Source organism: Pempheris klunzingeri, chromosome 12, assembly GCF_042242105.1.
Source record: "Pempheris klunzingeri isolate RE-2024b chromosome 12, fPemKlu1.hap1, whole genome shotgun sequence".
Taxonomy (NCBI): domain Eukaryota; kingdom Metazoa; phylum Chordata; class Actinopteri; order Acropomatiformes; family Pempheridae; genus Pempheris; species Pempheris klunzingeri.
In genome coordinates, this window is record NC_092023.1 from 1,154,690 (window position 1) to 1,174,688 (window position 19,999).

Below are 19,999 nucleotides of genomic sequence, written 5' to 3' on the forward strand. Positions count from 1 at the left end.
CCAGGAAGGACAATAATAAATAAATACAGTAAATCTAAAATCAAAAATATCAAAAAAATATATCTGAAAAGGTAACTAACCTTAAGTAATCTGAATATAAAGCTATAAAGCACAGGTGACAGGTGAGGCAGGGAGAGTTCAGTCAGGTCTGTCACCAAGAAACACTCAGATCCAGACACACACACACACACACACACACACACACACACACACACATCAGGCCTAAAACTAAAAGGTTTGCTCATTTAAAATGCACCAGTTTAAACTCTGAGTCTGACTGTACACCGACAGAAACACACTGTGCAGCAGAATGATTGTCAAAGTGTGTAAATGTACTGACTTACTTCACTTTCCACCTCAAACAGGCCACTTTTGTTTGAGTGAAAACGGCTACAGGCCAAAGACTACAACTCCCAGCGTGCCGACTTCCGGCTTGGGCGCCCTCCAGCCAATCAGAGCGCTCCTGGGTTTATGGCAGCTATGTGGGGCACGGGGCCAGCACGTCTAGCCAGCTCGAAGTGCCACGACTTCACAGCGGACCACGGATCCTCCAGCGGACTGAGGGGGAGCGCTCCGGGAAGAAAGCTAGTTAGCAGATAGCCGGACAAACAGGCGGCTTTGGACTCAAGACACTTCATCTAAAACTCCCAGCTTTTCTCCGACTGTCCGGTTCGTTTGAAGCCCGCAGACGTCGCTCCATCACCGGCGAGGTAAGAGTGGGAATGTGGGGTCTTTTTATTCATTGAGTCAGCGTTAGCTAGCCGGGAAGCTAGCTCCAGAGCTAACCCCCAGCACAGGCAGACAGCCGAATAAAGTTACCTACAACCACTCTGCTCCACTTTTTGTTTTAGCTGCTTAGTTATCGCTGTTTTTGGAGCTTTTTGGACGCTGGTTTGTTTCGTTAACCGACGCTTTATTCCACAATGTGCAGGAAAATAGCCAAGTTCATTGATTCCCAGTGTTAGCTTCGATGGTAGCCTGCAAGTAATGATCAAAAGCACATCACATAAGCAGAATTACAGCATCACACACATTCATTTTTTGTTTTATTCCGCATGTGTGAATGGATAATTAAGTAGGGTGTCCTCAATGTCCCAGAAAGCTCAGAGGCCTTTTTTTTAGCTGAGCTTTTTAATGTTAGTTTGATGTTAAATAAACTAACCTGGAAGTTCTTGGAAGTCACTGCATTTGTGTTTAAAGTATGAATAAAAAAAGTGGACGATCCTCCTGCTAATATTTCTTCTCCTTACAGCACACCTGAGATGTAATAAAGACAAATGCTGTCTTTAAAGCAAAGAAAACACATGCATCTGCTTGATTCACCCTCCACTGGCCCAATAAAATTATCAGAATTTAATGTGAAGCTAAAGACTATTTTTGTGCAGATAGTCCAGTGCCCCTTAATGAAAGCCAGATGTTTCAGAGTTAAAGGGGAATCCAGTTTTTAAGAGGAAGTCCACCTCCTGATCCCATCTCTTCTGGACTCTGAGATGCACGTCTATCTTCTGAACGTCACCCTCGCTGCTTTTTTCTCTTCTTAAATGTCTCTTTTTTCGGTTTAGACTGAGTGCAGATGCAGCGATGTGTGACATCACAGATTAGGAGGCTGTTCCCTTTCGTTTCAGGCTTTCAGACCCTGCAGTGAACGGGGACTCTGGACTCTCTCATTATGCTGAAGTAGCTCAGCAGTTTTCCTCCACCATGTCACAGCGTTGGCTCGCTTTAAAACAATAAACCTCCACATATTTCCTTTTTGCATTTATGTATTTTCTGATCTGTAAAATAAACAGATATAACCGATAGCGTTGCAGGAGCACATCAGAAACGGGTTTTACTGTCCCTAAGCTGCTGCCTGCTCTCTGCCAACTTTCCTCCCCTGCAGGCTAAACATTCTGGTTTGTGACGAGCACCTTTTAAAGGGAAAGTTTAAAGAGCCTTTAAGGGATGTTTATTTCTACTGGACAGGAAATTAACACCAACTGGAACCAAATCTTCTAAGTTTTTGCCATTTTTGCCTCCATGGTGCTGGTTTCTGTCTTTGCCTTAAATTCATATTTCTGCTGTTAAATAGTGAAAATAACTTATTTATCACACGTGCATCTAACTCCATATTATCTCATATCTTCTGGATCAGGTGTATTAGTTGCTCAGGATCGAGTTACTCTTGTCGATGGTTGGATATTATTTATAGCAGCAGATATGATGATGTTTGAATATGTAAATAAAATGATTGAACTATATTGTTTTTTCTTTACACACAAACTGACATTTTTCAGGTGTTTGATTTTTCTAGAAATATTTTCGGTGCATTTTTTTAGTTTAGTTTTTTTTTTAGTTTAGTTTATTTAGTTAATCTTGTGCCACCTTATAACAGCAGCGTAATAATCAGAATGTGTCCTTAAACAAATTAAAACTGTTAAATAAGACGTCTCTGAAACAGAATATGGGGAATCAGGTGTTTTAAGTTGTTAACCACATTTTAAACAGATGTTTCTAAGGGATTTTCTTCATCATTTGTTTTTCTGTAATGATATTTAAATATATTTACTTTGTTTGTTTTATTAAAAATTAAGCAGTCAGTGAATGAGATTTAAGTGATTGTGAATGTCAGTTGTGTGAACACGTGTCTTTTAACCCAAGGTGGAGGTTTATATGATAAGTGGGTTTTTTAGCTGTTATGTCACAGTGTTGATAAGGTTTGCTGGGTCGCATTATGCAGCTACGGCTAAAGTTTATGTGGGTAACAGTGACACCTTGAGGCTTGTGGAGGTAAAGGTTGTTCTCTATTCAGTATAAATCACAAGTCTCATCAGCTGCTGATTCTGTTGGCAGTATTCTAGTTTTAGCTCACTGATAAGTTTGTGTGTGAACTTCTCTCTCCACTGGTCTTTGGTTTCAGGTAGAAAGAATTAGCTTTAATGTTGTTTTACTGTGTTGACAAGTCTTCCACTCTCTCTTTAGGTTAACTGAAATTGAAGAATGGATATCTATGACCCCCAGACCCTTGGGATAATGGTGTTTGGTGGATTCATGGTGATCTCTGCTGTTGGGATCGCCCTCGTCTCCACCTTCTCCATGAAGGAGACCTCGTATGAGGAGGCCTTGGCCAAACAGCGCAGAGAGTTGGGTAAGATTCAGTCTGCTCGGTCTGAGAAAAAGAAGAAGGACAAAGTATCTGAGAAGAAGACCCGTGGAAAGAAGAAAGAGGAAAAGCCCAACGGAAAGATACCAGAGCCTGAGAAAGTCCAAGAGGAAGCCGAAGCTGAAGCCGAAGCCGAAGCAGTCATTGAGCCTGCTGCTGCCCCAGTGGTAGCAGCGGCTCCTGTCCCGGAGCCTGTCCCAGCGTTTGAGGCCAAACCAGCTGCAGCGCCAGAAGACACGCAGCCCAAGACTGCCGCTGACCCGAGCCCTGCTCCGACCGACGCCTCACCTGCCCCCTCGCCTAAAGAGAAGAAGAAGAAGAAGGTGGCTAAAGTGGAGCCAGCCTCCAGCCAGCCCGCTCCACCTGTGTCTGCCCCCGCGCCAGTCAAGTCCTCCCCGGTCCCTGCATCCACCCCATCCTCTGCAGCTGCCCCCGCCAAGGCTGCCCCTGCATCAGCCAAGGCTGCCCCTGCCCCTGCTAAGTCTGCCCCCGCACCTGCACCAGCTAAGTCCTCTCCTGCCCCGGCCTCAGCCAAGTCTGCCCCTCCGTCAGCCAAACCAGCCCCCGCCAAGTCTGCCGCAGCCCCGGCCAAGTCTCCAGCGGCTCCATCCAAGACTGCCCCGGTGCTGGAGGCTGTCACTAAGGATGTCCCGGTGATGGCAGTGCCCCCAGTGGGGGCCCAGCAGGCTCCTGCTGCTGCAGCAAAAGCACAGGAGCCCAAGAAGAAGGCATCCAAGAAGAAGACCGAGTCTGGTGAGCAGATACAGACACACTTCGCCCACATTTACACGTTTTTATTATTTCTGTGCTTATTAAAGACGACACTGTTTCCAAATTGTTGAAATCAACAGATAATGTCAACACAGCAGGTGAAGGTAAAAATGTGCACAGCTCATCGGTCTTAAAGGCTCTGAAGGGTGTCACACCACCTGCAGCTTTAGGTTCGTCCTCTGCTGAAATCTCAGCACACCTCCTCACCATGATTAGATGCTTGGTAACTTTTCTCATACGGATTCATGAGGCGTATTAAACAAACAATTGAACTGCATTTTAAGAAGGATGCTTGTTTTATTTCAGCTAACCCTGCTGTCAGTGGACGCACAGGAACGCTGTGATGTCTGACGTGTAGTTGGGACTTTAATGTGTCCACATCTTCTGCAAGTCTCATCAAGTCTCATCTGTAAACACTTTGCTGCAGTTGATCAATATTTAGTTGCACTAGAACCATTTTTGTCAGATTAGCCTTCTCCTTTCAGTTAACCACAACAGCGGTGCTAGTACTCAGACCTGATAGTTTAGAGGTGGGGGCATGTCTGTACAGTTGAGTTGCACACTCTTACGCTCCCAATCTAAAGCAGTAATACCCTGTCAGTACTGATGAACCTCTAGCTGTGTGTCTGTTGAAAGTCGTGCCAATGGCAGTTATGGGTAATGTCTGGCACTCGGCTCTGGAGGGCATAGAGCACGCTGGCTTGTCCAAACACCACTGCCCTGTTTTGTTAGCTGACAAAGGCTCTCAGTGCCCTGACAATGGGCAGGGAGGGGGTGGGGTTCCCGCTTGCCTGAGGCTTGTCTCCGCCTGGTGCCACAGTGCCCTGTCACTCTGCCAATCCGAAGCTGCCCGGGGTCCCAGACCCAAAGGACAAGTCGCAACCTTGTCCTTTTCCTGAGGCAGGCTGGGAATTCAGGCTTGACTCTGGCAGCCTAATGAGCTTTAAAACCATCTGGCTTTATAGTTTTAACATGAAATAAATTCTTCTTCTAATGCCGCTGTGTTCTTGTGTGTTTCATCCTGTTTTCCTCCTTTAGTGGCAGCTGTGGATTCTGCTGATGCTCCGCTGTACCTGCCCTACAAGGCTCTGGTGTCCACCATCAGTAGCATGGTGTTCAGCGAGGGAGAGGCTCACAGGCTCATCGAGATCCTGTCTGAAAAAGTCGGCATCATTCAGGACACCTGGCACACGGTATGCAGTCAGAGATGAGGAGAAAGACCCCCTGCTGGTCCAGACGAGTCTGTAGATCACCAAATGTATGCGAGACCAACATGCTGTCTTTTCTGTGTGCGTGCGCTGATTTCAGGCCACTCAGAAAGGAGACCCAGTGGCCGTCCTGAAGAAGCAGTTGGAGGAGAGGGAGAAACAGCTGGCAGCAGAACAAGAGGACACTACTGCAGCGAAGAACCGCCTCAGAGAGCTCAGCAAGGTTAGACGTCAGTGGAGCCGCTGGCGATGCTCATCGCTCATCTCTTCTACTGTCACACTGGCAGCCATGTGATCGATATTACAAGAGAAAACTAAGTTGTTGGATGAATGAAAGCCTTTGCTGTTCTTAGATCTACTGCTGAGGCAGAAGGTGCAGCTCGGCCTGAAGGTGGCAGCAGAGGACAAAGTCCTGTTGTTACGTAAACTGAAAGGGTTAATTCTGACTTTTGGATTCTTTATCTTTTGACCTGAGGGGGGCACTAGGGGAGAAATAACAAGGTGACTGTAGACCACATCCATTTGGAGGCATAAAGGGCTAATCCACCTGTTGCATGACGTATGCATGTCCCTGCTATGGGCAGTAAAAAGTCCATAGTATTTCAAGAGGACTTTTACAAAGTAAAAACTAAGGAAAGGCCAGAGGGTTATTGTAAGAAGTTATTTCTTTTGATGACCATGATAATCACAAACTGAGTGTTAATGAAACTGTCGCCACAGCGGCTCTAGAAGAGAAGCTGTGGTGTGTTGGGGGATGATGGAGGTTCCTTACTGACACATTACAGCCTGCTCTCTGACCATGTGTGTGCTTATCAGGAGCTGTCTGCCGAGAAGTCCAAGGTGGCCAGTGTGGAGACGAGGCTGAGCTCCCAGCTCAGTAAGAGGGAGCAAGAAATGATTGCTCTGCAAGCTCGCATGCAGGCCAGTTACCAGGACCACATCGCCCAGACCCAGGGGCTGAATGCCAAGGTCCGTTCTCGTCCACAAATATTACAATTTCTTAACATACAATTCAGATTGGTGGATTTTACTCTGTATTTTCTCTGCCCGCTATTTAAATGTGAAAATGCAAAGTGCAGCCAGTTTATTTTAAAAAAGGACTTAAATTATTTCACAGATCCTCAGCCTGCAGGACCAGCTGGAGAAAGGCCCCAATGCCCAGCTGGCCCATCTGCAGCAGGAGAACACGATTCTCCGCGACGCCCTCAACCAGGCCACCAGCCAGGTGGAGAGCAAGTGAGTGTTTCCCTGTAAATGAGAGGCCGTGAACATAATGACATGCATTCTTCCTCTTTATACGGAAGCTAATTATTGAGTGCAGGCTGGACAACTTCAAAGACACGTTCTTACTATCACAGCTAAAAATGTGACACTCGTGACCTAACTGCTCTTTCTCTCTGTGTCTCCTTCTCTTTCTGTCATCAGGCAGAATGCCGAGCTGGCCAAGCTGCGTCAGGAATGCACCAAGCTAACCAAGGAGCTCGGAGAGAAGGCCGACAGTCTGCTCGCTGATGAACACATCAGGAAAGGGCTGGAGGCCAAGGTCTCTGCCACCGAGAAGCAGCTCTCCCTGCTGCAGGTCGGCCACATCGCTTCTATTTTAAATCACACGTGATCAGTTTCCACAAATTTAGTCTTTATTCTTCTCTCTTTTTTTTTTTAAATGTTTGAGCAGCCGGTTAGTTAGAGAGTATCTACACAATCCCAGCCCTCTCCCACCTGTCCCCCCCGACCCTCTAATGTTATGGGAAGTTTAATTGCCTTGTAATCACAGAGCCGGAGGCTGGGCTGGAATGCAGTAATGGGCTGCAGGGAAAATACTTCACAACACCAGCTGGAATGTGTGCGTGTCTGAGCAGCTCTCCTCTGCAGCCCTCTGTGGCTGGAAGTAAAAGAGCAGCAAAAGTCTGATGCTATTTACAACATGCATTACTTTCTGTCTGTCTGTCTGTCTGTCTGTCTGTCTGTCTGTCTGTCTGTCTGTCTGTCTGTCTGTCTGTCTGTCTGTCTGTCTGTCTGTCTGTCTGTCTGTCTGTCTGTCTGTCTGTCTGTCTGTCTGTGTGTGTGTGTGTGTGTGTGTGTGTGTGTGTGTGTGTGTGTGTGTGTGTGTGTGTGTGTGTGTGTGTGTGTGTGTGTGTGTGTGTGTGTGTGTGTGTGTGTGTGTGTGTGTGTGTGTGTGTGTGTGTGTGTGTGTGTGTGTGTGTGTGTGTGTGTGTAGGAATGCTGTTGTTCTGAACTATTACTGGTTATGTGGAACGAGTGAGTCATCACTTCCTGACATGTTCATTTAGTTTAATCATTTACTCACATCCCTCCGGTGAAGGATCTTCAAACATGTTATGCAACGGCTCAGAACGTCAGTCAATAAGTCAACATGTTCAAATGATGCAACATGTTGATTTTCTAATGTCTCTGGCTGCAGATGAGCTTTGCTGCCTTTTTGTAAAAATGTGTTCTGTTAAAGCCGAACTGGTCGACGTTCAGCCATCATCAGGGATTACCTGCCTCGACTGATCGGCAGGTTTATCTCAGAGTTTGAAGTATTTCATGAAAAAAAATTAACAAAAAAATGTATTTTTATTGTTACAAATCAAATCCATGATAGTTGGATAATCTATCAATATTCTATCTATATCTTTTCCCATGAATGTATGGGAATGTGATATTTTAGGGATACCTCACAGAAATGGGTCCCTGTCCTGCCAAGTAGAATGACTTTGTGAACCTTTGCTGCCCCCTCCTGTTTGACATGTTGAATTCTGCTGTTCAGGCCAGCCATGCGGAGAGCGAGCAGGCGTTACAGAGGAGGTTGGAGGAGGTGTGTGAGGAGCTCAGGACAGCACAGAGCAGAAATGGCAGTCTGCAGGCCACTTTGGACAAAGCTCAGCAGGACAGCAGCTCACTGTCAGGTCAGAGAACAGCAGAGCAACGTCTTAGTATTACACATCGCACTTCATTTACAATCTTAATAGTAAAAAAAAAAGAAAACTGGAAATAGCAGTTGCACCAGGTGTCCTGAAATGAATCTGTGAGTCCTGTGGTCTGACGGTGGCCTTCGTCCCTGCAGAGTTTCAGGTGCGCATGGGGACGCTGGAGGCTGAGGTCAGGGAGCGCTCTGCTCAGGTGGACGCCCTCACTGCCCAGCTGGAGGAGACACAGGCAGAGAAGAACCAGCTCGTACAGCAGGTGGCTTCCATCAACTCACTGCTGGAGGCCAGTCAGACCCAAAAGGAGGAGGATAACAGTCAGGTAGGACACAGTCAGTTTGACCTGAACGGCCTGAGCAGACTTGCAGTAGTCTCCACTAAGGTTGTTTGTCCTGTCTGATTCAGCAGGTGAATGCTGAGGAACTGGAACAGCTAAAGCTCAGGTAAGTGTTTGAGCCTCCTTTCTTCAGAGTCAGCATCAGATCCAGAGCTGTGTCATTTATTGACTGCGCTGCTGTGCCCCCACCCCCCCCGCAGCCTTCAGGAGAGAGACGGCCAGTTGAGCACACTTCACGAGGAACTGAAGCAACTGCAGACGAAGCAGGAAGCTGCTGTAAGTGTTGCTAAAATCTGCAGCTACACTATTTAGCTACAGGTTTTACTTTATTCACGCTGAGACGTGGACTCCTAATCACAAACGATCTCCTCTTCCTACAGGAGAAAACCATCGTTGAGCTAGAGCAAAGAAATAAGAGGTATGGTGCTTTTATTCTCTGTCTGACTCACATCTCAGACTGTCCACACCTTTGTTTGTTCTCTGCTTATTTTGACTTGATCTGAATTGTCTCTCCTCCTCAGTGAGGACGGCAGCCTTATCGCATCACTTCAGGATGAACTTAAAAACCTCAAAGAAGAGATGGTGCAGCTGAACAGCACACCGGTGAGTCTGCCTCTGGACGCGGTGTGTGATTGCATCTAGAGCGGAAAATGATCTCAGTGATTTATTTGCATGTTCCCTCTGTTTCAGCAGCCAGATAGCTCCACAGAGCTCCAGCTACTACAGAGCAGGTAAATGAAGAAGTCAGTCTCACTACATTGGTAGAGCTGTTTCTAGATCTGTGTGTGACTATATTGGGTTTTTTCTTTTGGCCAGTCTGACTGAGAAGGAAGCTCTGGTCACATCACTACAAGAGGAGCTGAGGGAAGTGAGAGAAAAGACGGCCACTGATGCAGTAAGACTCTCTCTGCACTCTGAGAGCAAAGCAGTCTCACCTGATGAGCCACTAATCACCTCCCTCTGTTTTAGCAGAACGCTCTGGGAGAACTGACAGCGTTTCAAACTGAAGCTAAAGAAACTCTCCAGGCGCTCTTCCCTCAGATACCAGCAGAGACGGAGCAGGTGGGACAAAAAGAGGGATCTTTAATTCTGATGATTTATTCTGTTTAATAATGTGCACATTAATTATATATACCTGCTTTTCTCCTCACTCAGTCCAACTGGATACAAGTATTTGCTCAGAAAGCTCAGGAGGCTCTCAGCCAGCAGAGCCAGGAGTCCCAGTCAAGCACAGAGCTGCCTGTAAGCCACAGTTCCTCCTGTCGTCGTGCGCTGGGTTGAACCGGCCGTCAGAAGAAGCTCTGAATGTGCTTTCTTTGTTTCAGGAGTTGCTGGAGAAACTGAAGGAGGCCGAGGAGAGCCATGGGACCCTGCAGGCTGAGTGTGATCAGTACAGGACAGTCCTGGCTGAAACAGTAAGTGACTGAAATAAGAGTTGTTTCTTAGAGACTTAGAGACTTAGAGACTTCTTTATTTTATCCCCCATAGGGGGAAATTTTCTTGTTACAGCAGCAACAATATAAACAGGGAGAGTGAAAGAACAAAGCAATAGAAAAGACAAAAAATAGCAAATATAAATATAAATAGAAATAGAAATAGAAATATATGGATTGTAATGAAATGAAATAAATATTTACACCATAGGATATTTACACTGTAGACAGGAATGGGATGACATGGATGGTAGGCAGTATATTAACATCAGCCAGTGATGCTGGTGTTAAAGAGTCTGATGGCTGATGGGAGAAATGACTCTTGAAATGATTCTTCAGGTGAGTTGTGACTGAAACAGCTCCTTTAATCCTGCTTCCCTTCTCCTTCAGGAAGGAATGCTGAAACATCTGCAGAAGAGCGTGGAGGAAGAGGAGCTTGTATGGAAGTCCAAGATGGCTGACTCAGAGGAGCAGCTGAGGGCGGTAGGTTACGTCTGTGATGTCACTATGACTGCGACACGTCTCCGCTGTGCGTCAGAGCCCTTTTTTATATATTTTAAAGCCTCACAGTCGTCTCTCTCTGTCGTCTCACCAGGCTTTGGAGAAGGCCGGCAAGCTGGAGGCAGAAAACCAAAGTATAGATCAGGTGAGGATCTGTCACTCAGTTAAAGTTTCCCAGCGGGTTAGAAAGGTGCTGCAGTGTTGACCTGCCTTTCGTGTTCTCTTCAGTTGAAGGAGCAGGTGATGCTGCTGGAGGCTCAGCTGGAGAAGCAGGCAGACTACCAGGAGAGCTCAGAGGAGATGGAGCAGGTACATGAGCAGCTCCAATCTACACATCACAGCAGCCTAAACAAACTTTTACCCCTTTTCTATATTTGTATTTATTCTTATGATGCTATTACAGCATTGCAAGCAATGAATCTGCCTCTGTACTTGATACAGTTATTGATCTTAATTATCCCAGAAACACATGTCACATATTTAAAGGTTGGCCAATAAATTGTCCAATAGGACAAGTAGACAAGGGGGCTGGCATTAACTGATTAGTGGGCTATTTGCTTTCCACTGCTCCAAACTGTGGTTATTATATCCTTTCTAAAAACCTTTAAAACCCTCCATCGGTGGACCTCTAGCATCAGTCTGTCGTGGTGCATTGAAAACCCTCCTGACGTCTTTTTTCTTTCTGTTCTGTGTTCAGCTGAAGCTGCAGCTGTCAGAGGCTCAGAGCCAGCTGGATTTGGCCCAGAAGGAGGCCCAGGCACACAAGGAGGAGCTTACACAGGTGACTCTACCGACTCAGCCTGCTTTCCCATCCTGCAGACAATATTTACACTCTCAGATAACCGTGAAACTAAAGCATGAGGGAGAAATGCTATTTATGAGATGTCACGTCAAGGAATTTGTGGAAATCCCTCCTTAAGCGACACAACCAGCGAGGTATCACAGCAGGGATTCATGGATGTACCCAGTGACTAGCGCCGGCTTCCTGTTTCAGGTCAGAGAGCAGCTGGGCGAGATCACGATGCGGGCTCAGCGAGAGCAGAATGGCCCAGCTGAGGCTCAACCCAGTCAGGTCAGGGTGCAGAGGTCACAGGGCACCCTTCACTTCCTGTCAGAGAGTACTGGACAGTCGTTGGGTCTCTCTCTTGATTAAAACACTGCTATGAATTGGCGCTAAATGAATAAAGACTAATTGATTTGCTTTTTCACCTCAAATCAGCCTGGTTCAGTTAAACTACATGTCTCATTACTTATTATTATTACTTATTAGTTACTCTATTCTATGAAGTAGTTTGTGGTCTGGTTGAATCATCCGTGTTGTCAAAGCCGTGACCAAAATCAAGGATGTTTCCACAGATGCTCGGTCACACATGACTCTGGTATTTCCAGTCTGTCCAGTACTCCTCCGACATGGCGGCTGTTTGCGCTAACCAGTTTCCACTGACTGAGTGCACATAGTATAAATCTAACCACAGCTTTTCCTCACCTCCTTCGGCATGCTCACTTCTCCTCCTTTGTTTTCAGATGTTTGTTTGTACGGTTCTTAACAGCAGCACACGTTTTGTGTTCGTCAGCCTCTCACCTGAAATAATCTGAGAGGAAACTAACTTGGCACTCAGGTTGAGCAGCTTGTGTGTGTGTGTGTGTGTAGTGCAGCTGCTTTGGCACAAGAACGTTTGCATACACACATTTGTCTGTGTATATTTATGCTGTGTGTGTGTGTGATGTTTGTCCTCGTCAGGTTCAGGGCGAGCTGAGTCAGACGGCTGAGATGCTGCACGGGGAGGCGGCTCAGAAGCAGCAGCTGTCAGAGGAGGTTGAGCAGGTAGCCGCCGTCTTCGACACACTAATTTTAGCCTCGTGACACCCGAGGGTGACTGATAAAGTGTCGGAGGATAACGTCATTGTGTGTGGTGTCAACCCCCCCCAGGCCCAGAAGACTATAAGTGAACTTCAGGCTCAGCTGGATCTGCTGAAGGATTCTGCAGAGTCACCACAAGCTGACACGGAGGACGTTGCTCAGCTGAAGGTGCGACAACAGCTGACGCTGATTTTAATGCTTCTATTTGTCTGTCAGTCAGCTCAGATAGTGTCTGAGGGAGACGTAAGACAGTCAGTCATTGTTGTTAAAGGGTTTTATTGATTTAAAGACTAGTTTATTGTTTCCACTATCAGAACTGAGGTCTGCTGACAGACTGGAGAAGCAGCAATGGACCAATCAGAACAGAGTTTTCAACAAAGCCGTGTATTAAGCGCACACATCAGCTTCATCATTAAACACTGTTTAAACTGAACTGATCACCTGGAAAGACCGATGTTTTCCAGCTGAGTCATTGAACAGAGCTTTTATTTTCCCAGCAGGGGTCTGTGATGTTCCTGAAGTGCTCGTCCTCATTTGATTTGTGAATTAATTAAATAAGACATAATATGGCTGATTACAGACCAACTATAGAATCATGAACTCCAGCAGGATTATTTAAGCTCGTTCTGATTATCTGGCTTATTTTTACAACAGCACAGTTTATTACTGGTTGATTTGATTTTTTTCAAGCTGTTTTATTTCCTCATGAGTTATATTTCATAGTCTCTTGGCTGAATGATTTAATTGACTGACTCTTTCCTGGTTGTTAAAGACTTTATGATGAAAAGTTGTGTAATGAAACTAAATGCTCACTGGGAAATAAACAGACCAGCGATAAAGTAAAAGAAGCAGGAAGCATCAGCTTTTGTTAACGATGAGCTCAGGTGAAATGTTTCTGAATGATCTCTCCATGTTACGCCCACACGTTGATGCAGACTGTATTTATTTAGTTTACATCTCTTTATATTTGATGCTGAACTCTTTGGACGCTCCACTCTCCCTCTCGTCGGACCACAGGAGCGCCTGGAGAAGGAGAAGAAGCTGTCCAAAGACCTGGGCCAGGCCGCCACCAAGCTCCAGCAGCTTCTCAAAGCCACTCAGGAGCAGCTGACCAAAGAGAGGGACACCGTGAGGACACTACAGGAGCACCTGGAGGGCAAGGTGAGACACGTGGAGACGCCTGTGAGCTCAGACTGCTTTAGCACCTTCATCCATCTTGACCCTGATCTTCTTCTTGCTTCTGTGTTTAAGGGAGAATACGTGGAGCTGAAGGAAGGAACCTCCGTGTGAGAGGACGTTCACCGCAGACACTTCAAAAATACTGCCAAATATGCCTTATGATTACCATAGTTATGCATTCCAAAACTATTTTTCTTGTACTGTAGTTGATTGCATTTGTTGCAACTGTAGGAATCAAATGTTTGATATTATGAACATTTCAAAGTAAGATTAGAGGAGCGAATCCTGATACAATCTTTACTGAAACCCACATTCCACCAACATTTCTGGCTATGTCAGAAGTTATTTATCCCCCTGCCTTATATTCCAAACACTTCCCCACAGTTCAGTGTTAAAAAGGGAAACCGATTGTACGTCAAACGTACATCAACCTGTGCAATTACTTTGTATGTCTTTTCTATGTGGTTGAATGATGGGAACATTTTATGGTTCAGTGTTTCATGACCTTTAGGGCCTGCTTTCCTCTCTAGCTGGCTGCCAATAACATGCATCGACTTTGTATGAATGAATAAACTACAGTGTAGCTCAGCTCCTGTTCAGCGTCCGTGTTGTTGCTGTGAATGAAGCCGTGTAAAAGTTGGCTATTCTGAGTTCTTTATATTTTGACCAATATCTGCAAACGTCTGCACAACTTCTCGTCATTTTAAAACTCAAAGCATCCTGTCAGGCTTCAAAGCTGCCTGCAAAAACCTGCTACACCTGTGTAGAGAAGAAATAAACCTGTGTAGAGAAGAAGCTCCTGGTCCTGGCAGTGTTTACCATCACACAGTGAAATACACAGTCAGAATTCTCCCCACTGCACTTTATTAGCTCCAACCTGTGTGGTATCCTCTGAAACACGAGTCCTGTGTAAGGCTGTGCACACACAGAGGCTCAGTTTATTTCTGTGGTTTCAGGCATCAGGATGACAAGACGGAGAGCGCTGGCAGGAGTTATTTGACATCCATGTGTGACAAAAAGCTTTTAGTCTTTAACTGATGGTGAGATGTGACCCAGTCTGTGGGCGGAGCTCTGACATCACAGGCAGGTTAAAGGTCGGACGAGTGAAACAACTTCTGATTTTATGCAAATTTCATTTACCGCTTAAAAACTACAGCTACCTGCTATTTTTAAAATGGTAATTTACTGTATTTCCAACATACAAGTTGATCACAGACGGCATCCCAAAGTCAACAGGTGACCCCTGTGAGTCTGAGACTAGCAGGGTGTCTGCAGAGAGCGAGGATCCTCTTATATAACATAAGATATTCCTTTATAAGTCCCATCAATCACAGGGAGATTTATCAATCATGTAACAGCTGCCTGTCAATTAAAGCCTTCATCTGATCGACTACTGGGCTCCAACAGTAACTAAAGGCTCTAATGCTCTCAAATAACTCTCATACGCTTGATTGAGCACAAACATTCAGTTTTGAACTGAACAGCTGAGCAGTGTAGATCTGACAGAATGAACAGCTGTAGTGTGGTTCTGTATCATCACTGATCAATGAGCCAAAGTCGATAATGTCATTGATTACAGTCAGCTAACACTCAGTGGTGAATCATTACCTATATAAATAACACTGTCTGCAGAAACAGCACACACTTGCACAGTCGGTTGCATTGATTTTATTTGACAACAGTGAGCAGGTGCATCCATCAAAATATAACAGTCTAAAAAACAAGGTTATGGCAGATTTAACAAGCGCAGCCATTTAGACCTAGTGAACCGTAGGAAGGTGTGCAGTGATGATGATGAACACTATATACTGAAGCATGCTGCGATTCAAACAGTATATATGGACATGATGACGGCGAATCACCAATTTGAGAATCTGAATGTAGAGTCATGCAGACAGCAGCATCATTAGTGTGTGAAGGACAGAAGTAAATGATTTCACAGCCAGGTGGGTGTGACTGTATCTGATCCTCACACCCCCTCCCTTTAAGCTTTGCTGGACTGATCCAATAAATTGATTTGGAAACTTTGCGACTACCCCCTGAAAAAGCCTTTACATACATCGACCTTGTTGTGAAACACAGAGGAGACTTTGGCTCAAACACCCGTCACAGAGGCGCCCTCGATTTTGATTATGTTCTTTCCGAGCTTTTCTGCAAACGACATCCGGCTGCTGCACTCTCCAAAGTCGTTAATCTGTAAGTCATGTTTGGCGCCTGTCGAAGACGTAAGAGGGAACAACTCAGTTTCAACTCTGGTGTCATCGACAGCGAAGCAGTCATTGGCAAAGAAAAGCCTCCTTCCAACAATATGAATAAATAAAATCATGCATGAAAAAAAAAAAAAAGAGGATTGAAAACATCATCAAAGTAGTTCAGAAGTCAAACTACAGGAAGAAGCTAAATATGTAAAATAATCTGATATTGTGACTGATAGATGATTTAAAATTAAAATGTTATTAAATAAAGTCTAATTAAAGGGGGGACTTACCCTTTATGACGTCCTTAAGGGCCCCTTTTGAGCTCGCACAATGCAATTTATCTTTGATGCTTGAATCATCAGGAGCCCTGATATGAAGAGAGATGGTTATCATTCATCATTAAGTGTCTCAGACTGTTTGACATAAGTACACACACACACACACACACACACACACACACACACACACACACATACACACACACACTGGCTCTAAGAGTCATTGCTTGTGTTTCTCAGCTCTGTGCAGTCAGTAAAAATGATGCAGGTGTAAAAATGAATTCATGCTTCAGTTGCATTACGAGGACCCACCACAGCACGAACACCAGCTCTTCTTTTTTGCTGGTTTCCGTGGTTTCGAAGTGGCAGTCATACATGACGTAGCGGCACTGCTTGGGCTTCAGCAAACTCACAAAGAACTTGAAGACGTCCTCGCCCTCCAGATCTTGTTCCCGGTAGACATTCTCCACGTCAATGAAACCGTTCTTGAAGTAAAGTACCACAAATCTGATGCGCTCTTTCTGATTGTCATCATTTTTCACTACTTTCATCTGATCGAGGAGTTCTTTCACTCCATCAGCGACTTTAGCTCCGGACGCCTGTTTGGAGGACACACACAACATTAGGAGTTGGACAATCACACATAAAGTCCACGACGTGATCAGCTGACGTGATCACAGTGTGTCAGATGATAGATACTATTGGTGAGTTTCAAAGTGCTTCTAATGTTCCACATATTTTAAAGTTACACAATGTCTCAGGGAACAGAGGACAAACTCAAAGAGATGAATAATACAGTAAAACTCAAGTAACTTTAAGCCCTTAAGAGCCTCTTAATGTCCTCAGAGTGGCTGCAAATGCATCACTTTTATTCTTTTATTCAGCTCTTTTCTGTGAAGATCGCTCATCACTTTAATCCTGGGCTTGAGTAAGTCCAGCTCTGAGTCTAACTTGCCACTCATGTGCACAGTAAAACAGTAAAATGATCAGAGACCATCACAGGATGAGGACATCGGTGAGATTCGGCCTGCGGCTCATAACTGATCCGATACCATTCGCTTCTTCTGTGGTTTGGAGACAGAGAGCAGAACTGACAGATGGAGAAAGAGGGAGTTCTCCAAAATTAGACTTTGCAGAGAAGTGCTGAAGCTATTTAAGTGATTCAGCGTGCAAAGACTCCCCCAGTGTTTGAGCAGCAGCGTGCCGTGGGTGCAGCTTCCCTGTGAGTTTTCAAGGCTTTGGCTCTGTCACATTCCATTCATTGTGGAACAAGTTCGCACAAGAAAGACCGCCCCGAGGGATTCTCTCAGAACAAGTTTGAAGCACGAACAAAGCTCCCTCCATTTTGGAGGCAAAACCACACCTTGAACAAGCTCTTTCAGACATTAAACTCTGTTTTTACCAGCCAGCAGCTCCCATCGGAGACCCATCAAGTGAAAACCCTGCGCTGAACAATCTGACAACAGCTTCACATGTTAGAACTGTATTGTTAAAATGGGGATGTGACACTTCAAACCCTCATCAGCTCTGGATGAGTCGCCCTGTGGGAAACAGGAAAACACAAAGAAGAAGCTGTTAACAGACGCAGAGAGAGAAAAGTCTGAGAGCTACTCACCATCTTGCTTCTGATGTGTGAAGGAAACAGGCAGCAGAGAAAAAATGGTAGCAGCAGTCAAAATGCTGAAGGGTCATAAGGAAAGAGAGCAGGTTGACTCATAGAGGAGGAGCAGCAGCAAATGAGCACACCTCCAAAAGTAGCCCCGCCCCCTCGCTCCAGGTGTGACAGCTGCAGCTGCAAACTCAGCGTTTTCATTGAATCCCTTTATGCTATAAGTCTGAATCACAGTGGACATACGTGCTTCATTGTGCGGCACAGTACAGACACTTTTGTCATCCTCTCTGTGCTCTGACGTTTGGCACAGGTAGAGACCTTCCTCTGCAGGTGAAACCACAGGTGAGCCTGAGCGAATCAGAGGTGGGAGCGACACATAACAGCCTTATATGGGAACAAACGTGTCCACATTTGAAGTGATCTGCTGCTGAGATGCACCTCAGTGGCCTTATAAGGTAAAAGACAGGATGAGTGCACAGACATGTCAGAGGATTCTTCTATCTGCACCTCCATCAGATTCCAGCAGTCAATAGAGCGACGTCCGAAAACATCCAACCGCTCTGAGCACAGCAAACACACACAGTCACCACCTGAGAGGATCGATCCAGATCAGATGAGCTAGTTTTCTTTGTCAGATCAGTTTCTCACATTCCTGCGAGGAGCAACGAGTCTGTTTCTGTTCCATGGGTCTAAATTTGTAAGTAAAAGGAGCGTAATTATCCACACATGGCCTGTCGGGGCAAGTGGAAGACTGCATCGACTCAGAGAGACCTAAAGAGACCCAAAGAGACCCAAAGAGACTCAAAGAGACTCAAAGAGACCCAAAGAGACCCAAAGAGACTCAAAGAGACCCAAAGAGACCCAAAGAGACTCAAAGAGACTCAAAGAGACCCAAAGAGACTCAAAGAGACCCAAAGAGACCCAAAGAGACCCAAAGAGACTCAAAGAGACTCAAAGAGACCCAAAGAGACCCAAAGAGACCCAAAGAGACCCAAAGAGACCCAAAGAGGTACTAGTACTTCTCTGAGTTATCCTTCTGCTCTACTACTAAGGCTGCAGCCTGGACACTGCAGCGTAGTGACAGTGTGGTCTTTAGTACTAACAGTTCAAACGAAGTACTGGTGCAGTACTATGATACTATAGATAGTATTATAGTACTATCTATAGCACTGGGGAACCAGATCATGATGGTATTATAAGAACTGGACTCTTCTCTTGTTGCCACTCGCAGTAATGCAACAAAACGTCTGCTGCAGCCCAACAAGCCTTTTATAAATCATATAAACAGGCTTATAAACAGGACGCCTCCAGCTTTAACCATCACTCTGTGTGTTGTAGATACATTTTATATTAGTAAAACTATTCCAGAGCTCAGGAAAGTTTTTGGACTGATAGATCCATGAAGAGGATGTGAAGTTATGGAGTTAATAAAACTAATTTATACTGTTGTTATCTTCTAACACCTTTTCTATCGTTACAGGACGTCTGCATGACTCACTGAGCTAATGTAGAAGTTTGGGAAGGTCAGGTCAGAGAAAGTGAGGTCAAAGGTCATTCTGCAATAAAATCTCATCCTATTTATCATTAAGTGATGCAGAAGTCATCACCACACCTCCCAGATTCTGCTCTCACTTCACCACAGTTATTTGATGCAGATAAAAATATGTAACAAGTGAATAAAACATTTGTTCTACGTCCCTACAAATAGCAACATTTCTACATGTCAGTCAGAGATAAAGACTTTAGGATATTCAGGGATCACACAAAGACCGGAGGGATTTTCTCGGCTCTCTTCGGAGCGCCCCAGTGACAAAAACTAATTTCCTGTGTCAACTCCTGAACTGTCTCACTGTGAAACAGGAGAATCGTTTCCCCTGTTTTGTGTTTTTTTTACATGATTTGCACAGTTTAGGTCCTTTTCCAACCCTTTGAAGGAGGATCCAGTCACGTCAGACGTCGTCCTCCACAGCAGATATTCTACACTCTGCTTTAGTGTCACAGTGGCTTTGCTTCCTCTGTGTGAATTAGTGGTTTGCAGAGAGTCAGAGTCCCAGCCCACATCCGGACGAGCTCCTGTTCCAAAAAGCAGGGCGTCCAAACGTCAGCACATTACAGCTTACCTGTTAGCGCACCGCAGGCAGGACGTCTGTGGAATCTGGGAGCTGAGAGGAAAAACAGAAATACATTTCTGTACGTCAGAGAGCTGACGGCCTGTTTAGAGGAAGTCTGATGTGAGTTAGCTGCAGAAAGCTCTCTTTTTGTGGCATGAGGGTTGTTTTTTTAGGTTTCTCATCATAACTGTGGTGACGCCTGCCCACCAGAGCTGATGGCAGCCAGCTTCAAAGTAGGAAAAGGGGGAATACAAGCAGAGGAAATGGCTGCTGCATAACTCTGCCAGCTGAAAACTACATGCTGCTGCAGGCACAGTGCAGCTTTGACCAAATCCCAGTGGGAGCCGTTAAAGCAGGAAACATACGAGAACTCTGACATCTGCTGGAAAATGACCGACTGTGCTCAGGATGTAAGATGAGCTGGTTTTTATTTCTGTTACT

The 19,999-nt window shown here is 45.3% G+C and overlaps 3 protein-coding genes across 5 annotated transcripts in view; 1 reads left to right on the plus strand and 2 right to left on the minus strand.

The window, feature by feature from the left end:
• The window catches only part of mgme1 (mitochondrial genome maintenance exonuclease 1), a 278,413-nt gene that overhangs the window by 17,231 nt on the left and 241,183 nt on the right, over positions 1 to 19,999 (minus strand). The gene's annotated exons all lie outside the window — the stretch shown is intronic.
• rrbp1a (ribosome binding protein 1a) lies at positions 633 to 13,947 on the plus strand. Of its 3 annotated transcripts, none has more exons than XM_070840628.1 (27): positions 633 to 710; positions 2,962 to 3,895; positions 4,952 to 5,106; positions 5,222 to 5,344; positions 5,938 to 6,090; positions 6,239 to 6,357; positions 6,547 to 6,700; positions 7,892 to 8,030; positions 8,189 to 8,370; positions 8,454 to 8,491; positions 8,586 to 8,661; positions 8,766 to 8,803; positions 8,907 to 8,988; positions 9,076 to 9,116; positions 9,202 to 9,280; positions 9,355 to 9,447; positions 9,541 to 9,627; positions 9,711 to 9,800; positions 10,209 to 10,301; positions 10,414 to 10,464; positions 10,548 to 10,628; positions 11,017 to 11,100; positions 11,314 to 11,391; positions 12,061 to 12,144; positions 12,250 to 12,348; positions 13,198 to 13,341; positions 13,432 to 13,947. In XM_070840628.1, exons 2-27 carry the CDS (start codon positions 2,980 to 2,982, stop codon positions 13,468 to 13,470), a joined length of 3,318 nt encoding a protein of 1,105 aa, XP_070696729.1. In that variant the 5' UTR covers positions 633 to 710; positions 2,962 to 2,979; the 3' UTR covers positions 13,471 to 13,947. The 3 variants fall into 3 exon arrangements, with proteins under 3 accessions (XP_070696729.1, XP_070696730.1, XP_070696731.1); XM_070840629.1 differs by having other exon boundaries at positions 9,358 to 9,447; XM_070840630.1 differs by having other exon boundaries at positions 9,079 to 9,116; positions 9,358 to 9,447.
• On the minus strand, positions 15,012 to 17,533 carry cfl1l (cofilin 1 (non-muscle), like). Its single transcript, XM_070841198.1, has 4 exons — positions 17,451 to 17,533; positions 16,148 to 16,434; positions 15,848 to 15,924; positions 15,012 to 15,573 (listed from the first exon to the last, which is right to left on the minus strand). The coding sequence occupies exons 1-4, from the start codon at positions 17,451 to 17,453 to the stop codon at positions 15,455 to 15,457; spliced, it is 486 nt and encodes a 161-aa protein (XP_070697299.1). The 5' UTR covers positions 17,454 to 17,533; the 3' UTR covers positions 15,012 to 15,454.